This window comes from Papio anubis, chromosome 2, assembly GCF_008728515.1.
Source record: "Papio anubis isolate 15944 chromosome 2, Panubis1.0, whole genome shotgun sequence".
Classification (NCBI taxonomy): domain Eukaryota; kingdom Metazoa; phylum Chordata; class Mammalia; order Primates; family Cercopithecidae; genus Papio; species Papio anubis.
In genome coordinates, this window is record NC_044977.1 from 76,301,996 (window position 1) to 76,328,989 (window position 26,994).

At 39.3% G+C, this 26,994-nt stretch overlaps 1 protein-coding gene across 17 annotated transcripts in view; it reads right to left on the minus strand.

Annotated features, from left to right (window-relative positions):
- Nucleotides 1–26,994, minus strand: part of ATXN7 (ataxin 7) — a 151,655-nt gene that overhangs the window by 33,608 nt on the left and 91,053 nt on the right. For 13 of the 17 annotated variants that reach the window (XR_004182146.1, XM_031663220.1, XM_031663216.1 and 10 more), the window contains one exon: nt 606–858. Coding sequence is in view for 16 of the 17 variants with exons in the window: in XM_031663220.1 (XP_031519080.1) it covers nt 606–858 (253 nt within the window). In the remaining variant the exon portion in view is untranslated. Of the gene's footprint in view, nt 1–605; nt 859–2,292; nt 2,388–12,750; nt 12,780–12,825; nt 14,426–26,994 lie in introns of those variants that run through there. The other 4 variants (XM_009200397.4, XM_009200398.4, XM_031663221.1 and 1 more) reach the window with 4 other exon arrangements.

A 26,994-nucleotide genomic window follows, 5' to 3' on the forward strand; every position in this document is an offset into this window, starting at 1 on the left:
ATCATTACTATTATCAATAGCAGCAGTAGCAGGAGTGCCAGTATCCATTTGTTAACCGTCTCCTATGGCCAGAGACTATGCCAGGTGCTAGACATATATTAACTAGAATATTCTCAATAACCCAGCACAGTGGCTGTTATTCTTAGACTCAGAGAGAAACCATGTCTTGCCCAAACCCCTACAGCTAAGAAGTGACAGACGTGGGACATAAATCCAGGCCTATGTGACTTAAGGCCTTCTTGGACAAAACTCCCCCACCTCATGAAGCTTCCTTCTCCTCATCTGGAAAACGAGGATAGTAACAGTACCTATTCCATAGGGTTGTTGTGATAAGTGACATAGTATACACACAGAGTTAGGTTTCAGCAGCTAGCACACAAGAATGGATCAATAAATATTAGTAACCTTATTATCATTGCTATTACTACTCTGAAAAGTTTCCTATGACATGATAGGGAAACATCAAGAAACAATATAACATACATTTGAATTCTTCCCCAAGTGGGCTCTCTTGTATATTATTCACAGGCACTCTCGGATGCCACTGGTGTACACAGCTCTATTTCCAGCAGGTAAGCTTTAAAAACCCTCTTGGCCATACTCACATTCTACCATGGGGGACTCTACTTTGCTGAATGGGATGCATTGGCCTGGTGTTCCCCCTGAGCTGCAGTTTCTCTTTGGGTGATTTCAACAACTTGGAACTCGATGAGGATGCGCTAAGAACACCTCCACTGGAAGAACGGTTGCTTCCACTTGCACTGCCTCCTTTGCTTTTGGACAGAGAAGGGAAGAAGGAAAATACTGAAGTGGGAGGAACGGCCAAAGAAGGCTTGCTGGATGAGCTATGTCTTCTTTCTGAAAAGGAAAATGAAGAAAAAAAGATACCATGTTTCAGGCAAATCTCGAATGTAATTCTGGAAGAATTCCCTGAAATCAATATATTCAGGTTAAAACACGTATCATTAAGTGAAGATATGTTAAACTCAGCAGCCTTCAGAAATGGCTCATCTAAGCCCCACAGACTTACTTAACATTCTAGGAACGGGTCCTTCTGTTTCTGAAGTATCTCAGCATAAAGCGTTTTATCACATCAGGAAATTAAACAACCATCGTAAACATGAGAATATTGCCTTTTGGGTTTTGCATGCTAGCAATGAACCTCATTGGCTCCAACGTGCACTGACAGAGAGGAAAATTATTCATTCATCTGCAGAGCTCTGCTAATTGACACTGCAAGCAATTCTTCCTTCCTTTCTAACATAGCACCTCTCTGATTTTCAAAATAGCAAAATCTTAAGAAACAAGTTGTACCTTCTTTTTTTTCCCTGTCACTACCCACCAGCATATGACACAAATAAGAATGTTTCTAGGGTTATCTTATCGTTCCCTAAGAATCTGTGCTGAAATTTTCCAGTGAATCATTTCACTTCCCACCCCCCTTTTTTTAATAATCTCACTTGACTACAGATGGCATAGCTCTGGTTCACACCACTAAGATGCCAAAGGCGCAGGACAAAAATACCACAAATAGCTACGCCTGTTTTTTAAACCAGGAAGTAATTCATGGTTAAGTATAGACTACAAAGGTTTAGCTGAAAATAAATCTATCCACTGGAGAATCAGGTTTTCTTAGAGTAAGGTAATCCATACTAACATAAATCAAGAGCTATTGAAGAATGTTACCATCAGAAACAAATAAATTATTTGGTAACTTTATCCGCTCAAGTACCTTAGTGGCTGCCTTTAATTAATTAATTTAAAATTACACATTTGCTTAACTCTAAGTTTTAAAATGCATGTGATCCAACATTGACTTATCACAATACAGGAGCTATATGAGTATTTAAAACATTAGGCACATGATAATCAGTGACCACAAGTAAGACTTCAATGGTTTATTTCCAAAGATCTTCTTATAGCAGTCCTGAGTTTCTTGGTAAAACTGTGGTGACTTATTTCTGGAAGGGCATTACTTCAATGATGGCTTATGGAGTACTTAAGAGTGTGTTCCACACCAGGACAAAATTATTATCCTAGCTATCTACAGACAAAATTCAAATTTCTATTCTCCATCTCAACTACACAAAGGCTACAATCAAGTTAGGAAGGTTAAATTAATAGTGATTTATAAGTGCCTTTTGCTTTTTGTTCATTCCAAAATGAAAGTTGTGTATAAGAAGAAAAAACTAAAATAAATTCAGTTTAACAGTTTTCCAAATTTGGCATCTGAAGATTTTTTTTAAATTTAGTTTTTCTCTCTTTTATGATCCCAAAACACTCTGAACATACTTTTAAGCATCAGCACTTGTCAGCCAGGATTGTAAACATGCGTTTGCATTTGTCACCTGCCTTAGACGATACAGCTTCTGTGGGCCATGTCTCCATCGTCTTTCTCTGTAAGGCATGGGACAGAGGTCTTCAATTAACTTCTGCATGACTAGTAAAGCTTTTCTTGTGAAAAGGAGTGATTAGAAGGCCCTAGACCAGTGGCTGTCAACTTGGCTACCCACTGGAATAACATAGGGAGCTTTAGAAACACTGATGCATAGGTCCCTCCCTAAGAGACTGTGATTTAATTGGTTTGGGGTGTGGACTAGGCATCCAGAGTTTTGACAAGTTTCCCTGTCTGATTCTACTGTGCAGCCACGGTTGAGACACTACAGTAGACTAGGCTAATGCCTCAAGAACCATTAACCACAGCTGAGTAAGTTAGCATGTGCATGGCACTGAGAATACTGTCTGCTACAAGGCACTAAAGGGTTTGTCAAATGAAGCTCGCCACTACTACTTGTCCTCAATTAGTGTTTTCCAAACTTTCATCAACTGCAAACTATTTTCATCGTTCTTACCAAAGCTACATAAAATACTATTTTTTTAAACTCAACATTTTAATTTACATTATTAATTCTATTATCTCCTCCTCCTCCTCCTCTTTACTCTAATACTAACCAGTCTCTCATGGGGACATCATTGGTATTTTGGACAGGACAGTTCTTCATACAGGATTTCAGAATGGTTAGCATTCCTAGTCTCCTACTGCTTCTTCACCAGTAGTGCCCATCTGCCAAAGACAACCTGAAACCACCTCCCAATCCATTTCCAGATGGGCCCCAGGATGAAGCAGGGCACCTCTACCCTCAGCTGAGATAGGTTTTTCCAAAACAATAGTATCTGTGAAACAGTAAGTTCAATAAGCTTATTATATAAACTAAACATTAAAATATTCATCCATGTTTATCTACAAAAATCACCTTGTGTACCCCCTGAAACAGTGCACTAAAGGATGGGCATGTCTGTGATATGAAGAAGACAGAGAAAACCCTCAACTAGAACTTTAACTTTTAAGAAGTACACTCTAGGTATCAGAATTCTCAAGCAGGTGTCTCAGAGCAAATGTGTGATGTATTTTCTTTGAAGATCAAATGATTAGATAAAATTCTCAATCAAATTAAATACCCTCAGTTCCGCTATGAAGCCTGTTTTGCAGGCCTGAGAATGCAAATGTATTCCAAAGCCACCGATATAGTAAGAAACAATTTGAACATGTTGAAATTTTGCATTCACTTTTTCATGATTTTTGTCTGAAAGAAATACCAGGTGAACACAGAAAACTATACCTGGCTGAAATGAGCCACATGGGAAAACACAAAATGCACACTCCCTCAACCTTCCACCATCTACCTCGTTCACCACCATGGGTGTTATTAACCACACCCAAACAACACATCTGATGCTACAATTTGTTATCCAATTTCAGATAACCTCCTTCCATCACTTCACAGTCAAGCTGCAACCCTTCTCACGCCTTCCACAAGCAAATGCCAGGTCTTTTCAAGGTAACTGCCATGTTTATTCTAGTATTTATGTTTTTTTTTTTTTTTTTTTGAGCATTTAACATTTGTAAGACTCTGCTACCCTTTTCATTAGGTTCCTATGTTTTTCTGTGTGTGTCACTGATGAGGTCTTTTAATGTTGTGCCATTACCCCGTTTTCCCAATAAGCCTCATGTGGTTTTTGTTGCGTAATGTTGCATTGTGCAGTAATTTTTTAGGAATGCATGTTGTGTTATAGCAGAACTAACTGTAACTTTAAGCTTGTCCTTTCAATTTTCTGTTCCCATCATTGTCCACCCTCCCCCTGTTTTCTTTGGTTAAAATCTTCTTTTCTTATCTATTAACTCTTAATATGGGATTCAGCACTAGAAAACACTAGAAAATCAAGGTTCAAAGCTTTCTAACATTAAAAGTCTACTGATGTATCGATAATATTTCAAAAAAATTCTATTTTCTACTTCAGTAACAATAAAAACTATTTAAAAACTAAGAATGACAATCTACATGTGAATTTTTCATTCACTAAAATTTAAAACAGATTGTGTGTGTGTAGTGTGTGTAAGTAACTGAGATTCTGGCTGAAAAGTGTCAGCTCAAATTCTTGTCATGCTACTGAATTAAGCTGTTCCTTAACATCATGGACTGGTAACTTATTCTGTGAAAAGCATCTGGCTTTCCCCCGACAAGAAAGCAAGAAGGAAAAACCAAATTTAATTATAGTTGAGTTGGACTCCCCTTATCCTTCCACTGTGAGATCTTATTTTTCATAAGATTTTAAACTGGGCATCTAGCTTTAAAAAAGTGTTTGCTCCCAGATCAGAAGAGAAGTGGGCAAATTATAGGTGGGGTTAGGGACCCTATATTAAGTGGACAAAGCGGTGGCCAGATGCTGAGAACAACTGCAATGTGGTCTGCTGAGGAGGCCAAGTTGAGTTTTCAAAGCGCTCCTCTCTCCAGGATCTGGCACCAGCCCAGAGAGAGCACACTCTGTCCCTGAATGAGGAGGGCATGATGAATGGCTCCAGCAAGGGAGAGACAGGCCGACTGACAGACAAGTACAGACACAAGGAAAGAGCAGAGACAAGGAAAGACAAACATGCCTAAGTGTGTACGTGTGTGTTATGCTGGGGAGAAGCGAGGGAGATGGAGTTTCATGGGGCTCTTTTCCCTCGTGGCTTTAATACGTCACATGGCAAGGGCAGGATATTAGTGGGTATAGGAGGGTGGGCAGCTCTGTATAGGTCTTCCAAAATGGAATGCAACCGAGAATACTAAGCTTATAATTCTGAATTCATTCTGAGATTTAAAAAAAAATTTTAAGTATTAACACCCAGGTACACACCAAAAAGGAGTTCAAAGCAAATAATTACATCTTTTTATATCATAAATATTGCTTTGAAAACAACTAAAAATAATTTATAATGAGCAAGTGTCAAAATTAGGGCACAAATCTAAACAGCAGTCAAAACAAATTGTAACTCCAAATGCTAACATTCATACTTGATAATAATCTAGAAGGATATATGTCAAGCTTTTTAAAAAGTGGTTATTCCTGGGATTATAGCTCTATTTTTAAAAACATTTGTGTATTGTTTTTCTACAATGAATATAGTTTACTCCGTTATTAAATACATACTTCCAAAGAAGAAAAATCTGGTGTTCTGGTCTCAATTTTATACATGCCAAAATAAAGCAAGGCATACTATCATTCCTGAGCACAGTACCAATTTGTCCCATTCTCAACGGGTATCATTCAAGTGGCTAACTACTAAGAAACTCCCACAGAACGTAAATTAAATATCCTCAGTTCTGCTATAAAGCTTGTTTTGAGAATGCAAAAGCATTCCAAAGCCACCGATACACTAAGAAACAATTTGAACATATTGAAATTTTGCATTCACTTTTCATGATTTTTATCTGTAAGAAATACCAGGTGAACACAGAAAACTGGCTGAAATGAGCCACGTGGGAAGATTCAAAATGCACACCCCTCAAACTTCTACCATCTACCTCAGTTCACCACCATGTGTGTTATTAACCACACCCAAACACATCTGATGCTACAATTTTTCATCCAATTTCAGATAACCTCCTTCCACCATCTCATGGTAACTCACAAGCTGCAACCCATCCCATAGCCTTTATTCAGGGCTCTTTTCTTACATCTTATTAAACCTTTTACTAATCTTTTATAATCCAAACAACTGGCTGATGAGAAATCTCACCTTCAAGAACAACAACATCAACAACAGCTGCTACTGTGTATTGCGTAGAAACCACATGCCAGGCACCATGCTACGGGATTTACATGGATTATCTCATTCAATCCTGACCATCTTTCTAACAAAGTAGATACTATTATTATCCTCACTTTCCAGATGAGGAAGCCAAGGCTTTAAAGGACTCAAGTCGGTTGTCCAACATCACATGGTTACTTAAGAGGCAAAGATGGGTGCAATCCCAGGCAGGCTGACTCCAGCACCTGGGTGAAAGCACAAGGCAACTTGCCTGCTCTGAAATGGCATTATTAGCAAGTCATAATACATCACGGAGGGGCAGGGATAAAGGTGAGGGTTGGGGCATAAATCAGTAAGAAGGCCATCTTCCCCAAGTGCTCGGCAAAAGCAGGTTGTTAGTGTACAAGTCTGCATAGGCTGAACATCTGTCATCGATGACAGTTTTTTGGTATATTCAGGGTGGGATCCAGAATATGTTTAAGGGAAATCCAGACTGTTTTCGATTTCACCTTTCCATTTTGGAAGTTGCTAAGCTAAAAATCAGCTATGAGTGTGTCAGCCAGTGTAGCAGTTCTCTGCTTGGAGGGTCTTAAAGCATCCAAGATGGTTTTGATAGAGGCAGACAAGTGCCTAGACAGACAGGGGAGGGTCTCCGACGAAAACCCACCTCCAAGTTGAAGACAGTTTAAAGCCTGAAAGTCAAGCTACAAGTTAAATCCTAGGACTGGATTGAGAATTCGTCTTCCCGTTTGGGATGCTTTCCTCTGGTCCCCACCCTTCACCTGTTTTTATATATACCTACCCTTTCCAAATTGGTTTTTCTACACTGTCATGCCCACCTTTGAGTTGTGCCTTCGCTTTAAAGCTTTTTGAATACTCGCAAACCAATCAGACTCCCCATTCTGAGTCCATAAAGGGCCCTAGACCCAGCCACATGGGGGAAATATTCCCCTCTCCCCAAATTCTCTCTCTGCCGAAAGCCGTTGCCATCACTCAATAAAATTGTTCTCCACTTTTCTCACCCTCCAATGTTCCACGTATCCTCATTCTTCTTGGGTGCAATACAAGAGCTCAGGAACCGCCAAACGCAGGTACAACCTATAACACAGGCAAGCTGCGGCACACCCAGCGTGGCCGAGGGAGGCCCAAGCATGGCATCGCTGGCCGAGCATCCCTGGCTTGCAGTGTGACCAAGAAGAAAAATCCTGCATCAGTTTGAAGAGTAAACTGTGACAGAACGTGCCAATTGGGGCTGTCTTTATAGCTTGGTTAAAAGGAATCAACTTAAACACAGTTTCCAGATGAGGATGCTCTACAAAAGACCATCAGCAAACACCTGCTCAATAGGGTAAGGCTGGACCCACCAACCAGTAGACAATACAATATGCGTGCTTCCAGTCACTCTCAGGTTGTTTACGGTCACCTTCCCAGCAGAGGCTCAGGGCTGTTGGGCACAGTCTTGATATGTATGGGTTGAGTAATCAGCCTGAATAGAATCCAAATCAAATAAAAATACTTTTTAAAAGATTACCTGAAAAGGGTAAGAACTTTAGAGTCAGGGATATGTGGGTTCATATCCTTGCTCTGCCAGTTACTAGTTGGGTGAACCTGGGCAACCAGCTCACTCCATCCTCGTTGGCAGTGTCTTCAACTGCCAAGCCTACTTTGCAGGGCTGCTGTGGATTAAATGATAAAGAGTTGCAAAGACTGCAGCACAGAGCCTACTATGGACCAAGTACTGGGAACTCAACAGCACATAAGACAGATACCCCATTAGCTTGGCTGATGCCAGCTACAGGCTTATTTCTTTAGACAGAAAAGTACTCGCCAATAACACCTCCTGACTTCTAAAGAAAGTAGAAATCACTTAAGAACAAACCAAACCCTCTTTACTGTAAGTTATCTTCTCCAGTGTGATAAGGATTTAGTATACATATTTTTACATGCCATTTCAGGAAGATATCAACCTATTCTAAGATAGGAGCTCAGGGGAGCAACTTTAAGAATTCATTTAAAAATTAGCAAATTCATACCAAACAAAAAGAACATTCATTCAAGATAAAGTTATTTTACAAATAAAAGGTTGGTTCATTTTCCTCACAGAATTCAGAAGACACTCACGAAAAACTGCAAATAGAATAAAATGAAGATCAAGTCTCAAATTCAGTTTACAGATCCAAAGGTGGAAATTTTGGGCAGATTTTCTAAGTAAAACCCACAAATTTTTCTTTAAATGAAACTCGCTCATACTTTCAGATAGACTCAGTCAGTTAAGGTTAAACAGAGTGTGCACTCAGCATGGACGGGCCTTATGAGAAATACCAATGCATGCTTCAAGAAATGCACGACTTCATGCCTTCTGACAGCTCCATTCCACAAACATCCCATAATGATGGTCATTTAAAGCAAGGACTTTCAATAATGAAGGTTATACATGGCTATAAAATGTAAAACACAGGTAAACATGCACACAGTCTTTGGCCAGTCATAGTAAGCAACAATGCACATATCAAAAGCTCAGTTTTAAAACTTTAGGTCATTCATCAAGCTGTCCCTTCACAAAATTATTTACTGTTTATTTTTATGTCCAGGTTGAAAAATAACTGCAGCTTGCTATTACATCGCTCCCAATTAATCCAAACTGTCATACTCCATTTCCAGGCCACCAAACACAACTCATGAGGTGTCAGTTGGCATTATGTGTCTTTCACAAGGATTGTAACTCCTTAAGAAAACATCCAAGAGCAGGACCTGAGGCAGACTAGAAATAAAGACTGCATTAAAAAAACAAACAAACAAACAAACTCAGCACTTTTTTCTTACACATGTACTTTGCTCCCAACTAGTGTTTTCCCTAAACTTCTGTTATTCACAACTAAATCATACTTTGGATCCTTTTCCAAATCTGCACAATATCTAGACGATTATTAATATATTTTTAAAAATTCAGTGGCCGACTAGGTACTAATTTAGCATTATCCTAAGCAATAATATCTCTGAAAGAATGACTTTGTATTTGATGTAGGAGTTTCATATATATATATATTTTTTCCTAATGAATATTAAAAAATACTTGGCATACCATTGCAAATCACTACACATGGACTACATATCACTACATATGGATTACACATGAACATTAAGCATTTCATATTTCCTCACTACTTTCATTGTTGTCAACTTTTCCCTCTAAATTTTCTTATTCTTCTTAAAAGCACTCACACGTGGCCTGACAAGCAAACATGGTCCTACTCCATCCACTCTTTGTAGTCACAGGTTCTTTTTAATCCTAAATCTGCTTTATCTTTGATCCAATTTCTTTATGTTCCCCAGACACTTGATGAAACTATTCCAGAGAGAGCTGAGTGTAGTCTAATTGCTTAAAAGGAAGCAAGTCGGTGGGACTGTCCCTGGAACATTCAAATCTCAAGTTGGGGAATTCAGAACTGACCTCTGACATGCAGTGCCTCAAAGGACAATTAGCCAAAATTGGGGCTGGGAGGCAACTTCAGAGCATGCTTAGGTGGGTTACAAATGGCACTGGAAAACACTAAGAAAGAAAAAGTCCTTGCCACAAAGCACTTGGCATCATTTCCACTAGAGAGATTTAACTGAAAAGGATGATTTCAACACTGGCTGCCCTTACAAATTAGTCTCCAACTGCTACCTCTGCCAAATGCATCTCTCCTCCCCCTAATGCGGAGGTGCTTTTAAATTAAAACATAAGGGGAAAGTGCAGAAAAGAGAGTCATTTATAGCACTTGGGCCACTTGAAACAACTTTTCACCAAAGGTCCTAATCAAATTATCAAGCTCTTCAAGTCAGTGCTTTATGACAGAAATAAAGGCCCAACTAAAGTATTCGGGTCTCTTGGCATTTCCACGTCTCTGGACAGAGCGCACACTGCAGCATACCCATTCACACTGGCTGCATGAAAGAGAACAGATCACAAAGGGCAGATTACAAGGGAGAACGACTCCACTTCAGTGGGGGAAGGGACAGGCGTGAATGGATTGTAAATAATGTTGCTAAGAAAGGAGCAGAAATATGGCAACCTCAAATAATCCTCTTGCCAGGAATTCTTCCCAAGAGGACTGTTCTTTCTGAACTCTGCTTTCAAGTATGTGAGAAATATGAAAAACTTACTGAATATCTGGGGGATACTCCTTCCCTGCCTGCTTAACTTGCAGCTCTTTGCAAACATTTGTAAAAGGGCTTAAAAAAAATCCAAAAATTTTTATTGAAAAAGATGGAATGATAGGGAAAAAGAGGAGGTACAGAGTGTTGTAACAGTTGATCACCTCAGCTACGAGTATAACACCCTTTTTTTTTTCTTTCATGAAACAGCTTGTCTTAAGTAAAACCGAGTGGTCTGAGTGATCAGTTCAGTTCCTGAAGGACGCCCTTTCTATGCTCCTGCAACCCCGTTCAAGGTGCAGACTTTCGACCCGAGGGTTATCATCCTCTCTAACGCATACACACACTTGGGGAAAGTACCTTTTGGGAAAAGGATGCTGTTGCTTTTGAGCGTAACACAACCATCCAACTGTTTATGCCACCTCTGTGATCTTGCTGTCACCGTTTCTAACTACAGATACCACACAATGAATGTACATGCTGGCTGACACTTCTGCTCTGCTAACAGCCATAAGGACTTCTCTCTGCTATCATCAGAGAGCACAGTGTCACCCAAATGATGCTGACAGACTACAGCAATAAATCACCCTGGCTGAAACAAACATGACCTCACCATCTGAGTGATGCACATCATTTTGTAAAATTTCACTCCCCTTTCTCGCTCTCACACCATCATTCACTTGAACTGTTTCTATACCTCAGGTACCAACATGTGAGAAGAAAAGAGAGCCAAAACAAAAATCTACTAGTCTCTAGCTACTTTTGATTTAATCCTCTATATGTTAGGGAAAAGAACACCTTAGAATTTCAGCTATTTACCTTTGTAAGTATAGCCTTCCAATTTGTTACACTATCTGCAGTTCAAGCATCAAACATACTCAGTCTTTACACAAGTATCTCTACAGTCTCATTTTGGTCTAGGTCACTGTCTTTCCCAAATGAAATATATGGGCTATTACCAAAATGCTAAAAGACAATTTAAAAGAACAAAACAAAACTACGCCGTTACCACTCCAATCCAATTTTTACATATACACAAAAAGAGAGAGAATAAAAGGAAACTGGTAAAACTCAAATTAGAGGAGCTGTCTTGTTTTTGTTTGGTTTCTGTTTTGTCTTTTAAAATAGAAATTTCTGTGTAGGAATCCCAACAGGGAGCATCATCTTCCCAGTCCAACAAACAAGAGCAACTCTGCAAGGTACAACGAAATGACAAAACCATCTGCTAAAAAGTGCTACACTGAGCCAGTCACAATCCTTATTGCTATTATCCACTGGTTTTATATCCTTTTTCTATCACCTTATTCTGGGTGGGGCAGGGCAGAATACCTGAAGACCAAAACATGGAAATAAGAAAAACCTCACATTTTGAACACAGCCTAACAGCTTCCTTCATTATGCATTCTCTTAATAAGGAATGAGTGATTAATTACTCAGGAATGCCAATGTTTTCAATGAGTCTGCAACACACATTTATTTTTTCTGAAGAGAAACAGTATCTGCTCCACCTGCAGGCCAGGGCTGTCAACTAATAAAACATCAGAAGTGACATGCAAAAACGAAAGCAGAAATAGCAAACCTAAAACTGTCTGACAAGAGTTTTCAGAACAATCAGTTATAGAGAATCAACAGCAATTTGATTAAAGGTTTAAGATCTTTTCATATTTAAAGTCCTACAACTGGGGAGCTAAATTTCAACCTCAATTAAAACCATCCGGTCAAGCTCATTATTGCAGAAGGCATGAAATCTGAATCCTCTGAAAACTAAAGAACTCAACTGACACCTCACTTCCTGCATGAAGACAGAAGGTCTGAGACAGGTAAGGTAACATTGAGAACAGCCTCACATCCACCCAAGAAGAATCAGCTTAGCTCTGCTGGCTACCTTAATAACACAACTGAAAAAAATCATCTTTTCTGGCAGTTAGTCCATAATTAAATTTTTATACACTCAATTTAAGTTACTGAATGACTTCCCAGGGTTACTGGTTGTATTTTGAAGTTGTTCTTCCTCTTGACGCAGTGTTTTGTTTGAAACTTTGTTGTGGAACTGAAGTATCTGACAAAACAGCTTTCAAACACATTCTACAGGAAACACTGCAAACTGCCTGTCATGAAACCTCACTTACCACAAGTAAGATAAAAAACAAACAGTTAAAGCATGTTACAACGTTCCTCCATTTTTAGAGAGCGACGTAACCAATACTCTCTCTGTTTTGAGATATGGGAACTGTTTGGTGCAAACCTCAGCATTTTGTTGGAGTTAATAACAAACTCGACTCCTGTCTGCATCTGAACTTTGGCCAGATCACTCAAATGACATTTCAGAATGGCTCCTGTGGACAGCTTGCAGCAGCTAATCCCTGTGGCTGCGATTAACCACGCTGATCCCCTAGCTCTGCAGGCTCCCTCCCTCCACTACTTGAGCAGCGAAGCCCTCCTGGCCTGCTGGCAGGGCAAGACAAACGCCAGGAGGAAAGAGGCCTGCATAAACTCTTCCCAACTCTGCTTGGTTCTATGTAAGGTTAGCAAAGACCTACCCACCGTCCACAGGCTCATCCAGAGCTGGGCCCTGAGCCAAGCCCAGCCTCTGAAAACTGCCTCAGAAAACTTACCCAGTGGAGCTTTCAGCTCCTGCGCAGAAGGGCTGCTTTGGAGAGGCGTCTTGCTACCTTCCATTCACAGAATTTGGTTGTGCTTCATTGCACACTTGCTACTGCAGGCTTGCATCATGATTTAGGTCTGCCCACCAACTCCAAATATGCTCCATGTTTGGGCTTATGTAACATTTGCTACTACTGTAAAAAGCACTTGAATTACAAAGGTCCTGGCAGATCAACAGAAAACAGGGGGTGGAGTCTAATTTCATCTAATATGGTCATACCAGGCGTCCTGGACGGTGTAAATTAATCTTTCTATTTGAAAGGCAACTTGTCAAAACTGGGGAAGATGGAATACTATAAGTTTAACCTGCTAAAATGCAAATTACTTATACTTTGTGAATTTTTTTCTGAATGCCTTTAAACTGACACAGTTACTACCAGGTATATTACAAAACTTACATGATTTATTTAAAAACCTACATTTTAGGTCTCAGTAGACCTAAAGGTCTTAAAATTAAACATTTCTATAAAATGCCTGCAGCATTTTTCCAGGTTTTATTTCCCCTATACTATCTATAGTTGCTAAACTTTACAAAAAAAGTTTATTATTCCTAAGCATACTTTTCCTTCCTAAATCTAGTAACAAAAAAACTTAACCCACTTTCTGTGCATATTTGTAAAATATGTGTAATTTCATATCCACGTGTTTGTCCAGTTTGTTGTTCAATCACTGGAGGACTGACTAAAGCTTTCATACTTTTAAATCCAAGAATTTCTCTCACTGAGTGCCCCCTTGAAAATAGTGTCTTCCTGGCCTGTTTCCCTATCATCCCTATCATGCTCCCTCTCTCTGGCCAATCAACAAATCTACTGTCAAATAGACATGGAATGGGGTGTAATGGCTCACACCTGTAATCCCAACTACCTGGGAGGGTAAGGCAAGAGTCCAGGAGTTTGAGGCTGCAGTGAGCTATGACTGCGCCACTGCACTCCAGCCCAGGTGACAGAGTTCTAATAAAAACAAAACAACAAAAAAATCACCACAAGTGACATGGAAAAAACCGCCAAGTGATCTGAGTTTTATAATAATGACTTAGAAATCTGATAGTTCAAAATGAACTCTTTTAAATGTCAAAAGAAGCGGGAAAAGATTCTTCTACAAAATCCTATCACCCCACACAGAATATTGGGCAGAAGTCATGAGTTACATATGTGGAAATGATATAGCCTGAAACGGGTGGGGAAGTTTTTAGACAAGCTTGAAAATGTCTTCTATCGGGCCAAATTCTAAATTGACTCTAAAGCAAAAGAATAATAGCTGCACTGCCCTATTTTCACAAAGATTCAGATCCCAACCATGTCAGCAATACCAAGACCCAGGGGATTTTCTGAAACCCACTTTCCCCCAAGCCCTCCCCCACCACCGAGATTCCTTACAATAACGGTCATACAATCCAAAACTATGGTAGCCCTTAAAAGACACTAGGAGAACCCAAGGGAAGAGTCATCAGCAAGCCTTAGAAGCACAGGATGCGGATACATCTCCCAAATCTTTTCAAAAGCTCATTAGTGAAAATAAGAATTTTAAGTTAATTCACTGAAGCTTTTCTTAAGCTAGAAAAAAAAAAAAAAAAAAAAAAAAATCCATGGCTGTACAACCTGATTGCCACAGGTCTTAGTAGTATTTACTCTACTTCACCTGCCCTCCCTGCAGGGGTAGCCAAGGAATCTCCTTAACGTCATCAATAGCAGAAAAGAACAGGGTAGGAGGATCCTTCTTGAGCTAAACCACACTTCCCTATCACTATACTTGTACGACAGGACACCAGACTTCTTGCTGGCCTCCCAAGGACAAATGCTTGCTTTTCTAATATTCCCTTTCGTACACAGTGATTGTACCAGTGGGGAAAAATATCATTATGAGAGTCAGCCAATCCAAGACAGTTCTAAGAATCAAGTCATTCTGCGACACTAAAGAAAACCAGGGTGAATTTTAGCAAATGTTCTTAAATGCTACAAACACACGTCTATATTTAAGTTCAGAAATATGAGAAAAACAATTTTAACATTTTTAAGACCTACATCAGAAAAGGGATGAATGAATGGCTGTGTAAGCCAGGAAAACATAATTTTGTATACCAATAATACAAATACATAGAAACTGAGAACAAAGTTCAATTTTAAACACTCACATGTGCCCCTCTTAATGCCCTGAATAAAATGTTTAAGCAAATACTGCTTTGTTCTGCTTGTAAAGCATTATCACAATTTTCTTCAAATCATTTCTCAATATCCTATCCAAATAAAGTTTATTTTGATATTAAATATCCCAGTGATGGCTCAGATATAAGTGTTTAGGTCTGGGGACATGGTCATATTTCTTTTTTCCTAAGAAAAAAAATTAAGACTACAGACTAAAAAAAAACTACAGACTAAAATAACATCTTAATAGAATAACATCCGTGCCTCACTGACCAAAAATTATATGTATCAGCTGTGGTTTGGACGGTGTACACATGTCAATTTTACTCTAGTGCACAAAGGGAGTTCTGAACTGTGCATTAGCCTATTCGCAGCAAACAAGCAAACTTGCAGGAGGCTAGGAGAAGCACTCAAGGTTTGGGTTCAGGGGGCAGCCAGCCTGCAGTCTGAGCACTTCTAGTTGTGCAGCCATGGGCAAGAGACTCTGGAGAGCTAAGGACTGATACTCCCTCCTCCCACAAGCCTGGATTGAGGAGTAAATTTGAGATAACGCAGGTAATGCAGTGTCCAGCACTTGTTAAACGTTCAGCAAATGTTAGCTATTATGATTACAGCCAAGGAGAAACTGGATGGATGATAGAAAAGAAGAGTTAAACAGAAACAGAAAAACTGAGGTTTCTATTATAGAAATTAGTCAAGTCCCCTACAAATCTTGGGATTTCCTAAACGGAATCCTTGAGAAGCCAGCAGAGGTGTCATTCAGTGTTCTGGAGGGCAACAAACAAGCTGCTGGCAGTTATGAAATACTGTGTTCCTGTCATTGGTGAAAGCCAGTTCTCCATTTTACAGGAATACAAGTCTCCACTAACTCCACTTCACTGTCTCAGCAGGCCAGGCGAGTTATAATTGGCCTTAATTGGCACTTACAGGAGCTTTAACATTCCTTACCTGCTGCCAAGGAGCACTTGAAAGGGGAAAAAAGTATTTTCAAACTTGGAAATACCAAGCAATTCATTCGGCTGTGGGCCTGGAAGCCTGCTATCCAGAATCAGATTAGCTTCACCTAGAAATGTTGCTATGTTATTATCCAGCGCTCATTAGGTACTCACACTGGATTAGGAGAGGTGGGAGATGAAATTTAAATGGGAATAATTCACCTTGGAGGCTAAAACCATGCAGCAGCCTTCCTCTAGCTTATCTTTTGGTGAGGGCTCTCCAGGGCTCACCCACACTTCATGTGTGTAAGGCAGGCAAATAAAATATATTTTCATGGCCTGATTTACACAGGCTTTGAGTTAACCACAGTCTGACCTCAGCCCAGTTATTATTTGAAACACACAATGAACACTGTTATAAGGTGACCAATCATACCAACTGCAAAGAGGATAGTGAGATCAGAAACAAAACTGGCCATAGTTTTTCCTTGGCCTTGCAATTAATCACACTCAAAATTGTTATCCTCTAGGAGGCCTCACATTTTGCACAGAGGAATCCTAGCATAAAAGAATGAGATTTCTTCCTTAAGGTAAATCCCATACAGAATGAATAGAAATTTCCCATAGATGCCAGGGAAACTGCCTACAATTGTTTAAATATTTTTTTAAATAATCACTCGTTTTGAAAGATCTCTGTCTCATATTATTATTACTCAGACTCGTGCTTGTTTGAGAAATTCAAATTAAAATTAATCATACGTGTGTGTGTGTGTGTAAGGAACATTGTTAAGAGGCTTTAGAAAAATAAATGGAAGCTTAGAAAAATAAATACATCTACTCCTTTGGAGATACTCTTATAGTGACTGGTAGAGATAAAGTATTATAGCCTTTTTGGAAAGCAATCCAGCAGCAGCTATTAACACTGCAAATAACTATCTTTTGTGACCCAGGAATCCACTCCTGAGACTCTATCCCACAGAAACTAAACCACCAGTAATTAAGTATGTATGTACCAGAGTGGTTACTGCTGTTTGGTTCACAGAGACAAAAAGCAAGAAACAAAATTAATGTCCATAGAGGGCCTGGCAGAGGAAGCTACAGCACAGCCACACTTTAGAGCAGTATGCAACCATTAAAAAGAGGGGATTAGTGTTATCCAGGGCTGTGAATGGATTTACATGAGGTATTGTTGAGTAGAAAAGGAGCAGAAGTGTGCATAATAGGATCCATTTTTTTGTAAAACTATCACCAAAAGCCCCTACTAATAAAATACATGATTCGATGTGCCTGGATAGAGTTAGAAGCATGAGAAAAATATAGAAGGATGCATACTAAGTTACATACTAAGAATGCAGCATGTATGATTTATAGCGTAGTGCGGACTGCTACAGTTAGAGAAGGCAGGTAAGTTGAAAGAGCCAATGAAATAAGAAAAAGGCTGCACTGAAAACAGTTGAGATGATTACATTTGTGTATTTACATAAAAATACATTATAGGTGTACATATTTAATACATTCATATGCCGATCAAAAAATCTATAAAGAAAGAGTTGGTCTAAAAAATTTGTTATAAAAATGCACCGTGAAGGTAGCTGAAGAAAAATTAAAGAAATACAAAATTCTGGCTGAGGGGGGTGGTTCACACCTGTAATCCCAGCACTTCAGGAGGCAGAGACAGGTGGATTGCTTGAGCCCAGGAGTTTGAGACCAGCCTGGGTAACATGGTGAAACCCTGCCTCTACAAAAAATACAAAAATCAGCTAGGTATGGTGGCGTGTGCCTCTAGTCCCAGGTACTGGAAGGGCTGAGGTGGAAGGATTGCTTGAGCCCGGGAGGTGGGGGTTACAGTGAGCCAAGACTGCGCCACTGCACTCTAGCCTGGGCAACAGACTGAGAATCTGTCTCGAAGAAGAAGAAAAAAAAGAAATACAAAATTCTGGTATTACATCAAACAAGTGTGTCTTGATTACTGTCACTCTCTTAATTTGTTTGGCTAAGCAGGCTGAGACTCAAGTAGTACAACAGACCACAGTTGAATCACACAGAAAAAGGCCTATTAGCCACTTTGGCAAAATAACATCTTAACTCTCTAAAGCTCACTACACATCTTCAGTATTAGAAGTTGTAGGCCAGGTGTGGTGGTTCACGCCTATAATCCCAGCACTTTGGGAGGCTGAGGCAGGCAGATGACTTGAGGTCAGGAGTTCAAGACCAGCCTGGCCAACATGGCGAAATTCTGTCTCTACTAAAAATGCAAAAATTAGCTGGGTGTGGTGGTACACGCCTGTAGTCCCAGTTACTCAGGAGGCTGAGGCATGAGAATCACTTGAACCTGGGAGGTGGAGGTTGCAGTGAGCCGAGATTGCACCACTGCACTCCATCCTGAGCAAGAGAGCGGGACTCTGTCTCAAGAAAACAAAACAGAAGTTCTAACAACCTTTTTAAGAAATATATCAAGCATAAGAGGTAATGAAACAAATTTCATTCCAAAGTTTGTGACCTGAAGAGAATATAAATCAAGAACTCTATATTGTGTGATCAGGGGCTGTTTGTATTTTATTTTAAATGGAAATAATTCTTTTATTTTTTTAATCTTCAAATAAATGCACAAGATGAAAAGGTATAAAATTACTTTGAAGTAAACCTAAAGACTGGGATTTCTACACACATACTGTGGGATAAGGGAAATAGCTAAATTTAGCTATTGGGCCCCTCCCAAACCAGTTTGTTTTATGGACTTGGACTAGTACATACATCAGAGGAATTATTCCAGTCAGGTAGTAGGTACCACAGCATCAAGAAGTGATAAAAACTCCCTCTTCTGGTCATATGTAAGATCACAGCTTAGCAGGCTTGAAATCGCAGGTACTTATCTTAGTCAACGTACAAATTAGTCTTGTGAAATGACTGTCAGGAAAAATACTTTTTAGGAAATATAAATAAAATATGGATTTATTTCCTGAAATATCTCCTTTAAAGTTGAAGCATGGCCATCCTATAATAGCTAATGACTTCTACATGTAGCAGGCAAGTCAAGAGTGACACTGGTGAATATTAACAATTCATATATATATTAAATAATAATTTCTTAATTTTTATTAAGCCTTTTTTTAAAAAAAATTTCCAACTGTTTTTCCCTCTATTAAGGTATAAATGACAAATAAAAGTTCTATATATTTACAATACAGTGTAATGTTTTGATACATATATACATTATAAACAATTTATAGATAGACAGATAGATAGATATTGCCAGAAACTCACATTTTCACTGCCTTATTATTGTGGCAACCCAAATCAGAACTGCTGAAGTAGTTCATCAAATCACAGTAGTACAAACCTGGAGGGCACTGTGACCAGGTTCCATGTGGAGAATCAATATGCTGAAATACTGACAGACATTCCCAAAGAAGAACAGTCCTTAAGGCACTGTATACAGTAACGCAACACTGAAGATCTAAGTGTCCATCAACAGGAGTCAGGTTAAGTGAAAATACATTAATGAAGCGGAATAACAGGCAGTCCTTAAAAAGACTACAGCAGAACAGTATGTATTAACCTGAAAAAATATTTTAGATAGATTATTAAGTTAAAAACGTGAATTCACACTGAATCTACTTTTTTTAATATGTGAGGGGAAAAAATATACTGGTAAATATTCCTTTGTCCAGGTTCTAGGAACCCTCCAAGAGTATATGTCAAACTGTACCCCTGAAAAGTAAGATGAAGGAGCTTTGTTCATTCTGATTGCATACTTATCCTCTGGTTGTTTACTTTCTTTTACAATGTATTTTATTTTAATAATTAAAAACAAATTGAAAGATAGTGGTTTGTTAGTCAATAAATTTTCACAACTACCCAACAAATACATGAGAAGTCCCGGGAAAGTGCACACATTTTCTTTTGTTTTCTGGCTTATATGACTAGATTACAATAACATTAAAAAACTGAAAAGAAAAAATGACCCCCCAACTTGGCATCACTGCAATAATTACTTTCTTCTATAATCTTTAGAAAATGCCTAAAGACTTAATATATCAACACTTTTCATTCAGGTCAATGCACCTCATTAAAAATAAATGCCCATATACAAACTGAAAGAACAACCTCCTGATCCATAAGCGCAAGTAAATTCATCCAGCTGCTTGAGCCAAAAACCCCATGAGTCATTCCTCCTCCCTTCCTTTCCCAATCCATCAGCAAGCCCTGCTGGCTTTATACTTCCGATGCAGATTTTAATTCTGTTCACACTTCTCTGCCCCTGCTGCTACAATCCTAACCTAAGCTTTCTCTCCTGATCCAGCTCTCACCTTAACTAGTACGAAACAGCTCACTAACTGGTCTCCCTGGTTCCACATTTGTCCCCTGTGTTCCATACAGCAACCATGTGATCAAACACTTCCTGGCCAAAATACTCCAGCAACTTACACCGTCCAATCCTGATTCTTCTCATGGCTTGCAGGGTCCAGTGTCATGTGGTCCTAGAACCACTTTCTCCAGTTTCAACTTGGACCCCTTTCCTCCTTGCACACTGTCCTTCGGTCTCCTCACTGGCCTTTCTGCCAAGACCACTTCCATCTAAGGACCTCCGCACTTGATATTTCCTCTATGTGAAGCACTTGTCCTTTACATCTTCAAATGAGCTGGCTCTCTTTCATCACTGAGTTTAAACATCAACTCCAGAGACAGACTTTCTTTAACTAGCCTTACCTAAAGTGGTCTGCCCCAGTCATTTTCTCTCACATTATTCCTAGCATTTATCACTACCTGAAATAATCTGATTTCACACAATTTCATTTTTCTCTCTCCTCAATACAATATATTATATTAAGTCAGAATATAAGGTGCATGAAATCACAGACACTGCTTTTCTACCTCAGTAGAGGGCAATGCCTAGCATATATTAGGCACCCAATAAATTTTGTTAAATGCATGAGTAATACTATTGTTAGTTTAATTCCTTTTTAAAGCAGTCCCAAAGGCATAGACATTCATAAGAGCACAGATATCAGTAAGAGGAAAAATAAGTTCATTTTATAATTAGAAATTAAAATGTTGCTCCTACAAATGTCATAACTTTATTTTAAATATATCTGCTTATAATACAACTAGAGAAAAAAGATAAATTTATATTAGCTGAGAGAGAATAAACCTTTATCTAATGCTACTTCAGTTATCTGAAAAATTTAATTAGCATTCTTTCACTTGTAGCAAAGAAAAAAATGAATACACTGTATGTTACACTATCACTCTCTAATATTAATAGCAATAAATGACAAGTGAAAGAAAAAACATTTTCTTTCTTTATCCAAAAATGGTTACTTAGTGACAAGAAGTTTAGGGCAAAAGGTCAACCTGGAATTTCCTTCCAGAGTTAAACTAATTTCCACCTTGACATCATTCATGTTTTCATGTGCCTGTTTTGGTTAGCTCCCATTCCCGGCTCATCCCCAGACTGCTGGAGAAAGACCTGGTACATGTCTTCCAAGCAAAAGAGTGAAGTAATTTTTCTTTTGCTCCGCAACAAGTTTCAGTCTTTATACTGACTGCAGAAATAAACATGTCAGTCAATTCTCTAAAGAAGCTACAAAATGTTACGAGTCTCATACAAAAAGAGGAGGAGTTTGGTTTTAGATAGCTACTATGATTTAGAATTAAATAAAGTAGAACAGGCAGAAGAGAAATTCAATGACTATGCTAAATCAATTATCTACCTACCATCACTATATCTTTGAATTACCAAATGTTCCGAGGTAACAGGTTTATAATACTGATCCAGCTTCTTGAAGCAAACTTAAAATTCTACTTCAGCTAGAACATCTGTCGCTAATGATAGCTTTGTGACACATGCAATTCATACGCTCTCTGAATTTTCTTTTAACTCTATACATCCTTATCATGCAAAATAAATCAATGTTAGTAGGCAGAAAAGATGGCCTAGTTGGTATATTTTATCTGTGTGAATGAAATTTAATTTACGAGTTTGATCTTTAAACTAAGCATAAAATCCATTCAGTGGATTGTTAAGAACAGGAAATAAGATAGTACATGCAAAAATTCTCTGTAAATCACCAGTTACTATTAAAAGTTATCATTAGTCAGTGGACTTAAATTTAGTATACTTATGAGAAAAAAAGAGTTTATTTCCTTATCAAAAACAGTTATTAGCTAAAAAAAAAAATGACACGTTAAAAAATATCTGAACCTGTTACTTTCCAGGTCTAAGTTAATCAGAGAGCAAAAGGGGAGGGAAGTGTTCTATATTAAATGGTAAAACCTCTGCTTTGTGATGCAAGATAATTATACGATGGCAATTGCTGGTCAGAACTATGTAAAATGTTGTCAACAATGAGAACCAGCATTTTTGCCAGAAGCAGTCCATCAGATCTCAGAGTAAAAATTCATTTTTCTCTTATAGTACTAACATTCTTTGAAACCAATTACTTAGCTCAAAAAAGTACAAGTAATTTCTCATATGAATATATGAGTAATTTGCTCATCCTGATGAAAATGACATTTTAGAAAATATAATTTATGCTAGCATCTAAAAGAATCCAAACCACCTCAATGCACACCAAGGAACATTAAGTCCAAGCAATGTGTGTGGCTATTAATTTTACAGGATTTGTAATATCTGCAAGGAGAGAAAGCTGTAAGATCACAGGAGTGTTTCTACTAAAGCTATGTTCATTAAGTCATGAAAAAGTCAGATTTATGACACTTCTGTTTGTGAACAGTCTGAGAAAGGCAGATGTTTTACACTGAAGCCTCACCAACAGACTTACATACCATTCACAGTGATCAGTAGTGGCTCAATATATAACATATCGATAGATGACAAAGGGTATTTGTCTTACGTGTTCTTTTTACAGATCAACATGAGATTCCAAAATTCTGTCTTCAAGGTCTGTTATTTCCTAGGGCTAAGGCTGGCCTCAGTAGATAGCTCTTTAAACATATGAGGTAGCAAAATTCAAGAACTTGAGCTGGTATTTCCAAACAATATGGAGTAGGCATCACTCTCTAATATTAATAACATCAAATGACAAGCGAAAACTTACTCCCTTTCCAATTTCTTTCCATTTTCCTGATAATATCGCACTACTGTGTGGACAATACTTGCCTAAAATGTGCTAGTCTCCATTTTAACAAAGAGAGCAAGCCTCAGGCTCAGAGCCAGCACTGGCAAAAGCATCAACATAAAATTAAATAATCTTCTTTTCACAGCATTCATTTTCACATTTACTATTTCTTATAGCAGGCAACACTAGTTTCCCCCTTTATTGTTTTAGTAAGATTTTCCTTGTAAATTGATTTATTTAAATAAAAGTGGTTTGATTTAAAGAAAAATACTAAGTGGAATTAAGTCAGCAGATAATAAAGCCAGAATTTGATTAAGGTTGGGAAAAGGTGGCTGCTCCATATGTCACCACCAAGGCCATGCTTAGAGAGTCAAGCTGAGCCAAAAGGTGAACAAGTGGATCAGCCTAACTAATCTGAGGCAAATACTTCAACAGCCGACATCTGAGTAGGGTTTCAATTAATCACAGAGATTCTAAATGTGGTACTTGTCCAAGCGGACTAAACATCATTCATCTATTTCTCCTAGGTAATATCACCCCTGTGTCTGCATAAAAGAGAAATATTAAAGTATTCTTTATAAGCAAACTCAGTGAAGCTGGAGAGCACAAAATAGGAATTCCTAGGAAGCTCTCTCAGTATACAGCCTCAAAAGCACCCCACAAGTCACCTGCTAACCCTAGGCTAATCCCACCATTCAGAGCCAGAGTAAATGCATGTAAGTAGTACTACACAGTTTATGCTATTCAGTAGCCAGTATAGAACCAACACACTTATCACTAAACTAACTGAAGAACTTAAGATTCCCACCTCAAAAGAATGGGGCTTCTGACCCTAGGAACGTCACCATCTCTCAATGCTTCCTCCTACTCAAAAGTTTTTTGGCAATTAATGTGACATTTCCAGAACGTAATACAGATATTTTAAAAAGCAGGGGCCTCCCTTCCTGCCATTCTGGTTGGCTCAATGAATCTCTGAGCGCCAATCTGTGTCAGTCACTATATGTCAGCCACTGTGTGTACCAATCAGCAGCTCCACCAGAGTGGACTGTATCTGCATCTGTGAAAGCAATGCATTCCAGCCAGCCAGTGTGTCAGAATCAGCCCAGGGAGCTGTTTAGAATGCAGATCCTGGGTTCTATCCCTGAAATTCCCATGCAGAGCATCTGGAGCGGGCCTTTGGAAGCTGCTCACTTAGAAAGCTCCTCTGATTCAGATGCACAGCAGGTTTGGGATCCACTGATTTGAATTATATTTTTAAATCTGAAATTAGCAGTAAGAAACACCTTATTCTTTTTTTTTTTTTGAGATGGAGTCTCGCTCTGTCACCCAGGCTGGAGTGCAGTGGCACAATCTGGGCTCACTGCAAGCTCCGCCTCCCAGGTTCAAGCCATTATCCTGCCTCAGCCTCCCAGGTAGCTAGGACTACAGGTGCACGCCACCACGCCCGGCTTATTTTTTGTATTTTTGGTAGAGATGGGGTTTCACAGCTTACTCCTAAAAATACTAAGTAACTGAAGAGAAATATGAGGCACACTGGAGTATTTTAAAACATTAAAACAACATCAAGAAATCATGGTATTACTATGTAGTTTCCAAGAAAGCAAACTATGCTATGAGAGCAATCAGACTGAAAAACTGGAAATGCCAAAATGGCACCACAATCATTCACCATCATTGCTCAAATGGAAATCCTGGTTAATTGTTAACTCCTCAAGCTGCAGCTTGGCTAGCAAAAAAGTACATGGCTTCTTAACTACTCTGAATAATAGCTGCTCACCAATTCAGAATACTTTTACCACCAGCACTGACTGACTTTACAAGACTTGCTGCCACTGTATCATGTTTTCTTGTCCTGGTAGCAGTGGTTTTAAAGGAACTGCCTGCTGGAGTTTGTAGCAACTATTCATTTGTTCATAAAAGTCACAGACAGATAACAGCAATATATGAATTCACAGAAGACTGCCAACACATTTTCGCCAATATCACTGAAAGAAAGTACCATCCCTGTTTTGGCAGCTAAATAAACTACAACAGTCACTCTGAAAGATTCTGAATTTGAAAACTGTTTTTTGTTAACTATGGAAAACAATAATGCAACAACTGGCTTTCTAAAAATTTCAACAAAAAAGAAAATGTTCCAAAAATAATCTTTCCTGTCACAACCCCTGTCCCCAAAAGATAGAAGAGACTGTGGCAGCACCGGTAAAGGTTGCTGGTCCTGGGAACCCTGTCCACCTCTCCTTTCCTCCAAGTGAGTCGGGGGAAGTCCCTCCAGGGCCACCACATGGTACCTCCCTCTACTTCATGCAGTTACTCTCCCAAACCCACATTCACCCTAAACCTCTTGTCAATTCCACCAGCAGCCATCTCCTCTACTGCTGATTCAAAGAGGGCACTCCTTACACATTTCCCGGCAGAATAACTCCCTCAGAGCACTTGGCCTTCATCTTTCTGCCAGGAACTCTCCTCTCTCATATCTTTAATACTTCCCTTGTCACCTCAGCCTCCCACCTAGTGACTTTGTCAGTCACACCTCCTGCCAAACCACAGGAGACCCTGGAGTGCATTCACACTTTTCCATTTACATGTTTGAAGTTAACACCAACCCTTTGTTATTCAACAAGTATCTCACTAGGAGATACTGTGTGAGGGACTGAAAGGCAGGAAAGGAGAAAGACAGAAAAATGTGATTTTAAGATACTTTCCTGGCTGGGAGTGGTAGCTCATGCCCATATTCCCTGTACTTTGGGAAGGCGAGGCGGGCGAATCACTTGAGGTCAGGAGTTCCAGATCAGCCTGGCCAACATGGTGAAACCCCATTTCTACCCAAAATACAAAAATTAGCCGGGCATAGAGGCATGCACCTGTAATCCCAGCTACTCAGGAGGCTGAGGCAGGATAACTGCTTGAACCCAGGAGGCAGAGGTTGCAGCCAGCCAAGATCACGCCACTGCACTCCAGCCTGAGCGACAAAGCAAGACTCTGTCTAAAAACAAAAAAAAAAAACAAAAAAAAAACAAAAAACACTTTTTCCTACCCATACACTGACATTCTAAGAGGGGAAACGAGAAGATTAAAAAAAAAAAAATCATATAAATATGCTGTAACCAGTGAATAAAATACTCCTAGAAGAGGGGACCAAGAGATCCTCCTTCTGCCTAAGGAATCCACTCTACCCATCAATTCTCTGGGGCACCACTAAGTCACATCACTTTGGTTCTAAAAAATCTGCAACAGGTCCTCACTGAGACGTCCAGAGCAGGGGACTCATGGGCACTGATGCCCTGTGAGCTAGTCCCCGCCTGCCTTTGAGCTTCACTCATCCACAGGTGGGTACATCAATTCTGGCCAATGGTGACTCATGCAGCACATCCCAGAGAGCCTGGAATTTCCTGCTCCTGTGCTTGCTCACGTCAACCTTGTTGCCAACCTGGGGCCACCAAATACGGCTGTTCAGTGCACAAACTGTGTAGCCATATGTGGCAGCTCTGTCTGTCCCCATTGACACACCTCCCATTTTAGTGGATTACAAGTGATTTTTCCAAAATATTGTCTGTATTGTCCACAAGTCAGAAGCAGGGAAATGACATCTTATCCACCTCTGTACCCACTCTAGTGCCTACCCCAGGGCTTCTTCTAGAAGCAGGAACTCAAATGATCTTTTTATGGTTAAACAGAGGATTTATTCCTTGAAAAAAATGGTGGAATGTTGCTTATGATGGTGTGACTCTTAATCCAGCAACAGCAGTCTCAACAGCAAGATCGGTAAATTCTAACTTTAAAATGTTTCTTGGCTGAGCGCAGTGGCTCATGCCTGTAATCCCAGCACTTTAGGAGGCAGAGGCAGGTGGATCACTTGAGGTCAGGAGTTTGAGACCAGCCTGGACAACATGGTGAAACCCTGTCTCTACTAAAAATACAAAAATTAGCTGGGCGTGGTGGCGGGCGCCTGCAGTCCCAGC